This window comes from Cavia porcellus, unplaced genomic scaffold, assembly GCF_034190915.1.
Source record: "Cavia porcellus strain 051 isolate PalLab524CR breed Dunkin Hartley unplaced genomic scaffold, mCavPor4.1 scaffold_16, whole genome shotgun sequence".
Taxonomy (NCBI): Eukaryota; Metazoa; Chordata; class Mammalia; order Rodentia; family Caviidae; genus Cavia; species Cavia porcellus.
The window spans coordinates 55,547,942-55,561,428 of record NW_026947499.1 but is presented as its reverse complement, the minus strand read 5'-3'; the positions used below and the strand labels follow the sequence as shown (position 1 = coordinate 55,561,428).

General features: G+C 40.0%; 1 protein-coding gene across 3 annotated transcripts in view; it reads left to right on the top strand.

Annotated features, from left to right (window-relative positions):
• The window catches only part of Xpo6 (exportin 6), a 140,813-nt gene that overhangs the window by 101,651 nt on the left and 25,675 nt on the right, over nt 1–13,487 (top strand). For all 3 annotated transcript variants that reach the window (XR_010039888.1, XM_005007543.4, XM_003478218.5), the window contains exons 12-13: nt 968–1,037; nt 10,306–10,465. Coding sequence is in view for 2 of the 3 variants with exons in the window: in XM_005007543.4 (XP_005007600.1) it covers nt 968–1,037; nt 10,306–10,465 (230 nt within the window). In the remaining variant the exon portion in view is untranslated. The remainder of the gene's footprint in view (nt 1–967; nt 1,038–10,305; nt 10,466–13,487) is intronic.

Below are 13,487 nucleotides of genomic sequence, written 5' to 3'. Positions count from 1 at the left end.
AGCCCAGTCTCATCTTGAACTCACAATGATCCTTCTGCCTCAGCCTCCTGAGTGCTGGGATCACAGGCATGAGCCACCACGCCTGGCTAGTGTTAGTATTCTTATAAACTACTTTAAGTAAACTTTGGAAGCCTTGTTTAAAATATAAAATTGGATAAAATCTGAAGTTTTAAAAGCACTGTTTTTATTTTGCCATGTGACTGTCCTAGACACATATAGAGGAACATACAGTTTTCCCTCTCCTCCGTTTCTGGTACTGGCAGTTGAACCCAGGGCCATCACACTGAGCCACATTTCTAGCCCCTTTTAAATTTTTGTTTTGTTTTAAATTTTGAGACAGAGTCTTACTAAGGTATTCAGACTGGCCTGGAACTTTCAATCTCTTGCCTCAGCCTCCTAGAGTGCTGAGATTATAGATGTATGCCACCATACCCAGTTGAGTTTTCTTTTTATTTTAATAGTGAATGTAGTAACTTTACAAGGATGAGTTCTGGTTATGCAATCACATCTGGTACATGGACATGAGAAACTGACTTCCAAAGAATTTGGCCTTTTTTTTAAACCTTATTATGTGCTTTGCCAAGGCATACACTTGATATTTCCTTTAAGGAGAGGGCTTCTTACACTTGAAGGGAGATTTGGGCCTATTTCAGAACTCTGAAAGTTATAGATCACTTGGTGACCTGCTATTTCTTCTAGGAATGTTAGTCTTACCTTAGCATCCTTTACTTCACTTAAAAAAATTCAAACTGATATCCCTCCTCCCCCATTCTGTATTTTAATTGGTGGTTTCAACTTTAGAAATTTGTGGTAGGGGGCACTGAAGAGGAGTCACTTTTTCCTAATTGCATGTTAGGATTTTTAGAGAAAAAATTTTAATTCTGCCTTTCTCCCCATAGATTCTTAGTTCTAATGTTAAAATGTCATTGAAACTTGCATTTGAAAAACTCTGTTTCTTTGTTTTCAGTTCCCAGTTCTTCAGGACAATTTAGAAGTTTATTTGGGATTACAGCAGTTTATAGTTACTTCAGGCTCAGGTAAACTCACTTTTATTTTCTGTTAACCAAATATTTAAAAAAGAAAAATCAGACTGAGAGTTAATTCCTGCCAACTTTGCTGTCATAATGTGATTTCTTCATTATAATCTCTCCTCAATCTCTCTCCACTTTTTTTTTTTTTTTTTGGGCGGGTGGGGAGGGCATCTTACTATGTAGTTCAGACTGGCCTCAAACTCAATAGCAATCCTTCTGCCTCAACCTCCCAAAATGTTGGGATTACAGATGTGTCCCACCATGCCCAGCTCTACCAGTTTTAAACAGATAACTTTTTAAAAAAATTTTATTTAAGGAGAAAAAAAAAAAAAACAAAAAAAAAAAACAGAAAAAGGGTACAAGTTATACAGAATTAAAAAAATTAGGAAATCACTAGATAATAAATTACATATTGTCATCTTAGAAATAGTTGTTCAAGTTACAAAATTAAAGCATATAAAGTGGACATTCAAACAGTGAGACAGCAAACAGTTCTGTTCAATGATCCAATAAAAACTCAGTAATATGGTTATTGATCTTATATGCTTAAATATACATGTAGTTATATCCTTTAGAGCATTTTCTTTTCTTCTCTTTTGTACAATGACAATTACACATTTTGGGTTTTATTACTCCCACAGTTCTTATTACTTTTTTTGAAGAGAGTAAAACCAAATGTGACATAACAAAATAGAGTCAGTCAAATCAAAAGGATGGACATAATACATAATGTAAAAACAGAATACAAGGTGACCAACAATTGTTACTATAATGCCCCTCTTGCTATCTTAAAAAGAATTGCCTATATCATTAGTTACAATAAAATTGAACAAAACAGTACAGAATAAAACCAATAAAACCAAAACATTGGAGACATTACAGGACTTCAAAAGAAGAAAATAGTCAAACCAGAATGGGCATCATAGTGAATCTTATTGTCTTCACAGTTGTTGCCTATACTCTCAAACTTGGTATTATTCAAGCAAAACAGAATAGAGTAAAATCAGTCAAAACAAGATGGTGAAAGCAATACAGGTTTCAAATCAAGTTAATAGGAAATCAAATTGGGTTACTATAATATATCCTGCTATTTTTATTTATTTTTCCCTTAATTAAAAAGACAAAATTAAAAAATAAATAATAAAAAAAGGAGATTGAGATAAAAGAGAACATAACAAAACAGCACAGGTCAGAATATAACCATTGAAGCAAAATAGTGTTTCACCACAAGATATCCCGACATAAAAGTAGTTACCATAGTGTCTCTTTCCTTGAAATCTTTGAGTATAACTTTATATACTGTAGAATCAGACATATCAAGACAGTGTAAAACCATTCAGGAGAATGGCAGTATTACAGGGTATTTAGAACCAACTAACAGAAAATGAACAATGGTTTCTGTATTATCTCCTTGTCTTTAAAAGTTTTTGTTTATATTATCACATATAATAAAATCCAATAAGATACAACATGTTAAGACCGATGGAGACAGAAGAACAAAAGCTTGATGGGATTTCAAAACAGGATGATATTAAATCAGCACTAGCTATTATGATATCTTGTTTTCTCCAAAATAGCTGTTTCTATCATCCAGCCTTCTCTGCCTCATTTCTGTTGAGCTCTTTTTCTGCCATTAGTTGTCAGTTTGTCATCTTCATTTTGCTTTCTGCTCCATTCATTGTGGCCTCTCTGCCACTGTTTCTGGAATCTTGGTATTTTTCTTTTTTAGAATGTTCTATAGTATTTTCTATAGAATTGAGTTGGCGGTTGCAAATTCCCCTAGTTCCTCTTTATCCTGGAAGCACCTTGTTTCTCCATTAATTTCTAGTGACAGTTGTGCAGGATATGTTAATCTTGGCTGGAGGTTATTATCTTTCAAAGCTTGAATTATTTCGCCCCATGCTCTTCGAGATTTGATGGTTTGTGGCGAGAAGTCTGCTGTAATTCTGATGGGTGTTCCCTTGTAAGTGATCTGTTTCTTGTCTCTGACAGCTTTTAATATTCTATTCTTATATTGGATTTCTGGAATTTTGATTATTATATGCCTGGGTGTAGTTCTGTTTGGGTTGTAAGTGGCTAGGGTCCTATATGCCTCATAGATCTGAGTATCTTTACCTTTTCCCATATTAGGGAAGTTCTCCTTGATTATTTCTGTGAATAGCCTTTGCAGTTCATTTGTTTGAATCCCTGCTTCTTCCTTTACATTCTTAATTCTTAAGTTATAGATCCTCTTACCATCTTCTAGCTTTTGTATTGTGACTGATTGTTTCCTTGTTTTTTAAAAAAGTTTTTCCTTTCATGCTCCCACATTACAAATCTATCCTCCAGTTCAGATAATCTATCCTTAGTTACTTTCAAGCTGTTCTGCCAGCTTTCAATAGAGTTTTTAGTTTCCTGGTAATCTCTTTGAACCTGCTTCATGTATTCTACGTTTTCTCTATTTTCTCCATCAAACAATTCTCCCCTTTTTTTTCTGTTCTTCCATTCCACCATCTGTTTTTTTCTGGGAGGTATTTGGCATTTCTTTAACTGTTCTACTTATATCTTGCTTTACTTGGTTAAATGCTTCCCTTTTGAACTCCTCTATGAGGTCCCAGAGATACCGCTTCATGTCTATTGGTGCCATGCCTGATATTGCATATTTTCTGTCCTCATTCTCCTTTACGTTTACCTTTCCTGGATCAGTGTTCTCAGGACTGGGGACTGAGGACCCTTTCTTGTTGCTCCTTCTTCCCATACTTTTTGTTCTTTCCATACAGGCATATATAAGAAGCCCAGTTTCTTTCTTTGTGGGTTACAGTTTGCTTGAATCACGTAGGTTAGGTGTTTCCATCCACGCCCACGGCAGTGTACTAGGGAGACACAGACCTGGGCAGCCTATGCTGGGTCCGCCCCTCCAGGTCAGTCAACCTCCTGAAGGCTTCACTGCATTAGGGTGCACTGCCGGGCGCAGGGACCTTGTTTGGGCTAGCCTGCTGGGTCTTAGTCCGCGGTGTCACCCAGGTCAAGTACTCTCCCCCAGTCCTGCTTGAGAGGGGAATATGTGATTGAAGTCACTGCAGTGTCCTGTTCTGGCTAGTCTGCCCTGTCCCAGAATGTCCTCTGTTGGAGCCTCCTAGTCTGTGGAGGGGTCCCCATTCCTCTCATTCACCGCAGGTTGATGCAGGGCTCCCTGCCAGCTCTGCTCTCAACTCGGTTTGCCGATTCCCACTGTCAGAGCTTTCATGTCCCTATCCCTGCTGTGCTGATTCAGATGCAGCAGCGGTGGCAGGGAATTCCAGCTGTGGTTTCCAGAGGCACAGGTTCCAGCTTCGGCACCAAGACTTCAGCTGTTCCAGTCGTAGCACCGGGATTGCATTTCCAATTCTCTTCTCTTAGCTTAGTTCATTCCTGGGTCGGCAGGGTATATCTCCCCCTGCTTAGGACTCCCCACACCGCACCATTCCTGGAATCTAAGCTGGCTATCTCAGAGAGCCTCCATAGCTGCTGTTATCTATATCTATCTGCTACGTTCTTCCCTAAACAGTTAGTTTTTTAAACTTATGATTCAAAGCAATTTTAAATGAGGTAATACATGAAGTTATGATATTGTGTTCTAAGGAAGTGTTTGAAAAAGGTGTTAATTTGAACCAGGGGGTAAAGCTTAAAAACACTAGACTATTTCCTTAAGTCTTTTAAATAATGGCTCTGTGAAGAAGGGACCAACCTTGGGCTTTCCTGTGAGATGCTCCCTCTCTGGTTTATAGAATCAGGACAGGGGAACAACTCTAGTGTTGGTGGAACTTGATGGAGCACTAAGAGCTTGGCTTCTTACTTTTCCTACTGTGAAATACAGTTGGATGGAAAGGCTTTTTGATTGCCTCATCTGCATGGGCTGTAGGGTCAGCACTTTTTGTTATTTCAGTGATTATAATAGCCTCCTTTGTGTGGCATACATCGTACGCTAGTCACTATGTTATTAATTAGCTTTTGTGGAGGTGTGCTGTTAATTACCCTTGTTTTACAGAGGGCACATTGATGTTCAGAAATACGAATTTAGCACGTATCACATAGCTGGTTAGCCCTCGTGATGGGAGGGGAATGTTGGGAAAATGATAAAGAAACTTTGTAATTGCTATTCATGTTTGCCAGCTAAAAACATGAGTATCTTAAAGTTCCGTATGTTCTCCCTGGCCCACCATCTCCTCTGTGCCATTTTGGTTTTTTAAGAGTTGCACCAGACCTGGCCTGTAGTCCCTCTGCTGGATCACTGATGTTCCAGCTTGGCAGTGAGTTGCATAGAGTGTAGCTATGTCTTTAACTGTCTTGCTGTTCATGGCAGGCTCTCTCTGAGATTGCCCTTCCTGATGACTTGTTTTCACAAGTCTAGTAGCCTCTAAGTAATCATTGGGCCCCAGGAGGTTGATAGTATTTGCCACGTCCCCTGTCTAAGCCTTGGCTTTGTGGACAGGTTAAGAATGGTTTCCAGAGAAATGTAAAAGGGCAATTTTCAAAACAAACATGCTTGTAAAATATGTTATCAAGGGGCTGGGGATTTAGCTCAGCGGCATAAACACCTGCCTTGCAAGAGCGCAGTCATGAGTTCAATCCGCAGTACTGATTTAAAAAAAAATGTTATCAACATTAATATTTTGCACAGATGCTGTAGATATCTCCACAATCTATGCTTCAGAATAATCATGTCTAGGTGGTCTCTTCCTCTGGGCCATTATTCAAATTAGAATGTGCTGTGCATGATAAATATATTATTACTGATTTTTTTTTTTTAAAGGAAGCCTGTCATGCAGCACATGCCTGTAATCCCAACACACTGGAAATCTGAGACAGAAAGGTCCTAAGTTTGAACCCAGTGTGGAAACTTAGTGACTAAGTGAGACTCTATCTCAAAAAATAAAAAAAGGACCAAAAACAACCCCACAAACCAACAGCAAAACAAAAGGAACTAAAAGGGATGGGGATGTAGCTCAGTATAAGGGTCCTGGCTTCAGTCTTGGCCCAGCATTAAAGGGGAGAAAACTGAGCCTGTAATCACTTGTTAAGTTTCCTTCTCAGTGTTGTAATTTTTTTTAAACATTAAATTGAGTCGTTTTTAGATAAAATTTTACAGTGTTTGAAACTTTTTTCTGAAACAACTGATAACTAGAGATTTTTCTCTTAGAAGAATAATCTGATTTATTTTTCCGTAAATCAGGTATCATATATTAATTCTCATCAAAGCACTTTTACTGGCAATTTCACAGTGCACTTGACTCTTACAGATCATTATAGGTTTTATTCTCAGTGCTGATCCTTGGTGCGTACACTGGTGGCTGAACATCTCATGCTGGAGAGAGTTTTTTTTGTTTTAAGATGAAGTTTCTTACCCATGATAAAGCATTCCTCCGTGCTTTAGTGGCTCAAAAGCCAAGTTTCCAATGCAGAGACTATTAAAACTGTACTGTAGAGGACAGTTTGTTCCCTGGTTTCCATGGCCATTTGTCTTCTCAGATACCCTTCTTGCTATATTGGTCGGCCTTATCACTCAGCAGAAATTCTGTTATCTTTTCTTCTGCTAGATTGTAATTTTCTCCTTGCATTTGTGTTGCCCTTCTAGGCCTGCTTTAGTTCTTGGGTCTCGTCTGTTACCTTGTAGGTAGGAGCCAGCTGCAGCTCTTCTCCAGTAGTATGTGATCTTTTATGGTAATTGAGTGTACATTTTGAACAGTAGTAAACTACAGGGTTGTTACCCAACTCACAAGTACCTATTCCTCTTATCCTGAAATTTTGTTAGAACATTCAAATTCAGAAGAAGATTTGGTGTGGTTACTGTTTCCTCTGCTGCTACTAATCTTCTTCCTGCCACTTCCTCAGAAAAGCCCAAACAAGACATGTAGTGTTAGTATTGCACATCAGTTGCTCAGAGCCTCTGATGCCCCCGGCAAGTCTTTTGTTTGCACTGTCTTCAAGGATAAAGAAGCCCTCTCATTGGTTTTTCTCCTGAGGTCCTTTTTGTATTTGACTTTTGCTGCCCGTCACTGAGTCCCTTTGGGCAACGTAATCCCGTTAACTTTCTTGGTTAGCCATGCAAGCTGTCTTACCCACAAGATTGTTTTAGGTACAGTATTTAAGACTTTTAGACTTCTGTCTTTGTATGCTTGGAATGATTTATAATTTATTTGTTGTCTCAGAGTAAAAGCCGCAAATGCTAGTTTTCATCCTTCTACCTTCCCTTACCTCCCCAGGCAGGGATTTGACAGAGATCTATTTTTTGGATATGGTTTAGAGCATATTTATGCGAGATGGAGTATTTTAAAAGTCTCTCTAAACCCATGTATAGTAATATTGTCATCTGAAAAGTTCTACTTTGTAAATGTTCTATACTTTGGGGGAAAGTCTAAGCCTTAGCTAAAGACAAGAAAATGTAGGTAGCTATGGAGGAACTCATTCCTCTTCAGTTTAGTTGGTGTCTTATGTGATTTTGTGGTGGGGAAAAATGGAAGGTTTCTAGTTTGGAAAGAATAGCAGGCAGCATTTGACTTGGGGCACCTCCTGTCTATGTGTGTTTGCCTTTCAGATTAAACAGGAAAGAGCCATTCACAGTGTTGATTTGACCTTGCCATGGCCCACATGTACTTAATTGCACTGTGTGGAATCATGGTTTAGCTCATTCAGAAGTGGTCATATATCAGTAGTTTCATGAAATGGTTCCAGCTAGGAGGTGAAAACATACCTACAGCACTTCTGAGCTGTTTTTCTGTCTAGCTGCTATACTTTGCTAGACAAATGAGGAAAAGTTCAGAGAGGGTGATCAGGATGAGAAGGAGTCTTAGAAGGACCCAGAACTTTTTTAAAGCCAAGATGGGTTTGGAATAATGTCATGTCTTCCTCCACATCATCTGTCGACAGGCTTTGACTTGTTTCATAGTCCACCCTCAAGGGTTAGCCCAGGGATAATGAGAAATATAGGGAGACATATCTTCCCTCTGTTTTTGACAAAGTTGTATGAAGATAGAGGTGTCTCTCAAGGAACACTGAGCTCCCTAGGGTGAGGTGTCCCAGAGGAGACTGGCAGGCCAGGTGGAAGGAACATGCTGGGCCAGGGGAATAGGGGAAGGCTTTGTCAGGATAAGATGAAAGCTAGCCAGTAACTTGCTACTGAGCACCATGCTCAACTGGAGGCTAGACTTACGATACAGTGTTGGTTTAGTTTTTAGTGGAAACAGAGTATTTCCTTTGTATACCTAAAATTAAATATTTCTAATGATACCTGGTTCAGAACAGTAAGTACAGTTTGTAAGGTGAAAACCAGAGACCAGCATAAATCTGATTGGAGCTGAAGATAGGCATGTGCAGGGAGGCTGTGGGACTCCTGAAGCTGTCAGGAGCCTTCTCAAGTTGCTGTTTGAAAAACAAACTGGCTTCACCTTTTTTGGGCCAATACCACCCATATGTCCAATTCTAAGGTGTCTTTTCCATAAGGAGTTGTTTGCCACAGAAGCCCTAAGGTTGAAAGGATAAGTAGATTTTAGAAATTGACCTTGGAAGTGAGTTACATGGGCTGTCATCCTGAAAAGTGCACTGACTTTGAGATAGTGCATGCATTTTTCAGTCCTGACAAAGTCAGTGTCACTTACATGAGAAAGCATGACTTAAAAAAAAAATCTGTTGATTCTGCTTGTCATCTGGGCTCATCTTGCTGGGGGTAGGGTAGTCTTCCTCTAGCTGTGGCTCTCCACAGAGTTCCCCGCAGCTCACCCTTTTCTTGGCACCAAGACAGTGTTGTCCCTGTGGTATGGACAAGGGGGCCAGGAGATTTGGGTTAGGAGATTTGGGACAAGATCGGCTCTCCTAGTAAGGTCCTTCCTCAACTTGCTTCTTGTTTTGTTCTCTTTTTCTTGGAGTGTGAGCATCTGTGACAGTATCTTGGCCAAAGTGTTGCCTTTTTCAGGCTCTTGCCTTTCTTGGTGCTATCACAGGTACTACAGCTAGACTTACGGCTTGGATGTTGGTGTAGGATCCAAGGCATCAGGACGGTGCTTCATCTTCCACTTTTTCTGTGGGGGTTTTTGCTTGCTGTGTTCCTCTGTAAATGGCTGCTTACCTGTATTCACCTTTAAGTACTAAAAGGTTCAGATCAAGCTCCTGGAGACTCCCTGCTCTAATTGGCCATCTGTTCTACTGTATTGAAATTACAATTTATGGTTACTCACTATGTACCAGTGCTCTGCTGGTGACTGGGCCTAGTCCCTCCCCAGGGGATTTCAGAGTCAATGAGAAGACAGACTGGTCCATGGTTATGGAGCAGGGTGGAGTGGGGTAGGGGGAGGGCAGTGATGGTTGGTGATGGCAGATGTTAAAGGGCTGATGTGGCTGAGGAAGCAGATTTGAAAAGTACAAAGGGAGTGGTGGAATTGTAGATGTCCTGTGGCTCGGGTGGTCCGCACTCTAAGATCTTCTGTGGGAATAACGAGCACTTGTCAAGCTCAGTGTCTCCCAGCCTGGGAGTTCTGGCTGTATTCTGCTCTTGTGGACATTTGTAAGGAGAGGGATATGCAGGACAAGAATGTGAGAACCGAAAGATGCTTTTGTCTGTTATCTTCGTCACCTCCTTGCTAGGTTGAATATATGCTAAAAATTAACGAAGCTTAAGCCTTACAAAATCACTAGCTCTGTATGTTGCCTTATAGTTTATAGGATTTTTAGTGCATTCTAATTCAGCCTTTAAAACAATGAACTAATAGTACCACCTTTCCCATCCCCAATTCTAGAGATAGATATTGGAAGTATTCAATGAGGCACAGTGTTGGGAAATAGCAGGGACTATGTCTCTGAATCACAATCCTCAACCTTTATTCTATACTGTGCCACCCAGAAACCTAGGGTGGAATGTGGGATGCACTCTGCACTTGCCAGAGCAGAAGGATGGGAGTCAGATCTGGCTTAGAATACAAGTTGTGCCCTGGAAATAGGACCCACATTGGATAGGTTCCTGGGCCTCCCTAGGTGCATTTCTGTGTGTAAAATTGGTGGTGTTAGTACCTTACCAGGATCAAGGGAATTCAGCTCAAGGGCTCATCCATCTGGCTGACTGGCCCTTCCCATCCAGGCCCCAGCACATGTGAGTATAGCTGTGGGTGGAGGCTGTGCCCATTTTCCCAACTTGGTACTGAGAATCATCCTGTGCATTCCTTTGTTTGGAGAACCAGGTTTGCCTTGCACATCCTATCTGGACAAGCTGTTACCTACAGTAACAGAAATGTGTTCTCTGAGAAACTGTTCAGGTGTTATATTCCAGGACACAGGCTGAATATCACTGCAGAGAATGACTGCCGGCGCTTACACTGCTCCCTGAGAGACTTGAGCTCCCTGCTGCAGGCTGTGGGTCGCCTAGCTGAGTACTTCATCGGAGATGTGTTTGCTGCAAGATTCAATGATGCCCTCACAGTCGTAGAGAGGTAGGATGGCTGTCATGCAATGGATCCATTTCTTTAGAACTCCATTTAATCTTTTTTTTTCTTTTTGGTTTAAACAATTTATATAACTGAAATGGACTTCATTCATTTAACTGAAGTGACTTACATTTTATTTTGATGCATCTTTTCCCATGGTGATTTATAGGATCTTTAAGCCAGTATAAATATTTCATCAATATCTGGCCATTTGAGTATATACTTACACAGTACCTCAGCAGTATCTTTCAGCAAGAAAAACGCTGAAGAGTAAAGATCCGACACAATTAACTAGGTAGAATGAAAATCTGCTCCAAATACTTGTTTCTGAGGGAAAGGCACATCTGCCTGTTTAATTAAGAAAATCATCCGTACAACACAGGATGATTTTTAAGTAGAGCACTTAGCCACCAATTCGGTACTGAATGGCAGAGCTTCCTCCCCAGCTTCTGCCATGAGTTCATAGGGAAAAAGTTCTAACAACTCGGGCTCCTTCCCATTGGTTCTCACAGTGTGCTTCTCTGGGCGGGGCAGGCTGGCACGTTAGTTGGATCCAGGGACCTTTTTCATTGGCTTCCTTTTTCTGATCATTTTCCTTGATACATTTCAGGTAATTATCACGACTCTTTTGAGTGTTTAATATACTTAATATGCACACTAATCCTCTTGGCAAGTATCTTGCTTTTAACTTGCTTGTTTACAACAATGCCAACAGCATGCTGAGTAACATTGTAGACTCTTCCGGTTTTGCCATGGTGACATTTGTGTGGTGTAGGGAGCCGAGTGACAGGCACTGCTGCCTAGATGTCTCTCTCTCTCTCTCCTATGGGCACTGCGTCTGCCTACATTAACCATAATCCTCTTCTGCTTACGTCACTTATCCGGATGTGATGATAACCCTGTTGTATTCATCTGTTTAACCTCTTCCTGTCCCAGCTCCCGCCCTCGGCCTATAAAAGGTGTGATTATTTTCTCAATAAACCGGAGGCTTGATTGGGTTAACATCAACTTGCCTTCGTCTCTTTTTGTCTCCCCCATGTCTTTTATTTAATCCCCGTTTCCCCTCCAGGAGTTCCAAACTTGTTGATCTGCAGGCCGGATCAGTGTGGTATTGTTTTTTGCACAGTACCCATTCCTTGATGTCTACAGTATCACCATTTTTGTAGATTGCATGTATGTGACCAAAGGGACAACCCCATGTTTTCTAAAAATGATAGAGAGCATATACTGGATTTCCCTCCTCTTTCCCTTGATGTTCATCATTTTGGAATTACTGGAAGATGGCAGTTCTGGCTGAAAGGCATTTAATCTTGTTGGAGGAGCAGCATATTATTGCCAGCTCTGCCATGTCCAAACTAAATGGACTGGATTACTGTTAATGTCTCTAAATTTCAGGTCCTTCATCTGTTCAGTGGAATGAAAATCATTTCTTGCAGTTTGCTGTGGGAATTATAGGTGAGGCACTCAGCACAGTACTAGCACATAAGAAAATTATGAATAGGTATTATTCATAATCTTGTATTATAGATAGATAGTATTGATTTTGGGAGAAAAGAGATGAAGTTGATCTGAATGTCTTTTCTTCTTAGGATAAAGCAGCATTAAGAAAGCCCCACTCATAAGGACAGCATCACTAGCCAAGGAGCCAGCCAAGAGATGTGGGGGCTTTTGTGGTTTACTCAATCCCATTAAGATCCTAAGGATAAAATTGGGCAACCTCTAGGCCTAGGCTGAGAATAATGTTAGCCCTTTCCCACCAGACTCCTTTATGACTTTTTCTTGGCTCCTTTAAATGAAATATTGCCCAACACATCTCTAGCTGTATATTTGTTGGGGAGCATCTATTCTACTAGTCTTCCCTCCTCCAGTGTACACTAGAGAGTCAGATATAAGTGATAGGATATTTAGCTAATTGCAAGGTAACTAGTAAATTGATTAGATGTGGATCCAGCTTGAAGCCCAGATGCCTAATACTTCATTGGCACAGTAGTCTTATCACTGGTGATACACAGGGTAATTGAGCCTTAAGAATTTACTTATGGGCATACCAGATTTTTCTCCAACTGTTACATACTAGCTCAAATATAGAGGTAACTAAGAAAAAAAATTTTTTTGTGGCATTGGAGGTTGAACCCAGAGCATTACACTTGCTTTGCAAGTGCTGAACCACTGAGCTGCATCTTCAGCCTGAGGATTTTTAATCTCTTAAAAGCAAGATTATTATTAATAATAAAAATACTACAATAGTAAATTTTGAAAAGTTTTTTTTTTTGCATTTTTATCTTATTTCATTTCACACTTTGAGAGGCCAGTATTGGCAATTTACCATTGAGCAATATTGTGACTCAGAGCTGATAAGTACATGCTGAGCTCATATGGTTTGTGCCAAGGAGCCTATGGATTTTAACTCGTTTCCTGAGTCCAAATGCGAGGCTTATTACAAACTGCAGAATTTCTGTTTGGAGATCCTGATTTTTTTCTTCTCATGGTAGGCCTATTTATACTGAGGTTTAGTATAGCAGGGATAGGGTACATCTTTCTCACTGAAATCTGTAGGTGTCTATTTTTTAAATTTACTGTTAACACTAAATAGATGTGTCTGTCAGTCATCTTAATCAGAGACAAAGTCATTGTTTTCTAAGTCCATATATATACATGACTTTTGAATTGCTTTGGTCTGCAAGCATGGTAATTACAGATGCTTTCTGTTTTGCCTGCATTTAGACTGGGGTATGAAAGAAGTCTCTTTCTGTGGCTACATGATCTTACTAGCCTGTGTGATTAGCAGCCTTTTAATTTATAAATTACATAAAGCAAACCTAAAGTTAAACTGCTAAACACAAATATATGAAGAGACATGTTTAGCTGTTTATATTGTAGTGTGCAAAAGGATTTAAAGAGTGCAACACCAGGTACATCTTGTTGTGGTGCTTACCAAGACCTACTATTTTTTTTTTTTTTTTTTTTTTTTTTTTTGGCTTTTTCGTTTTTTTTATCGGTACCAGGGATTGAACTCACGACTGCCTGC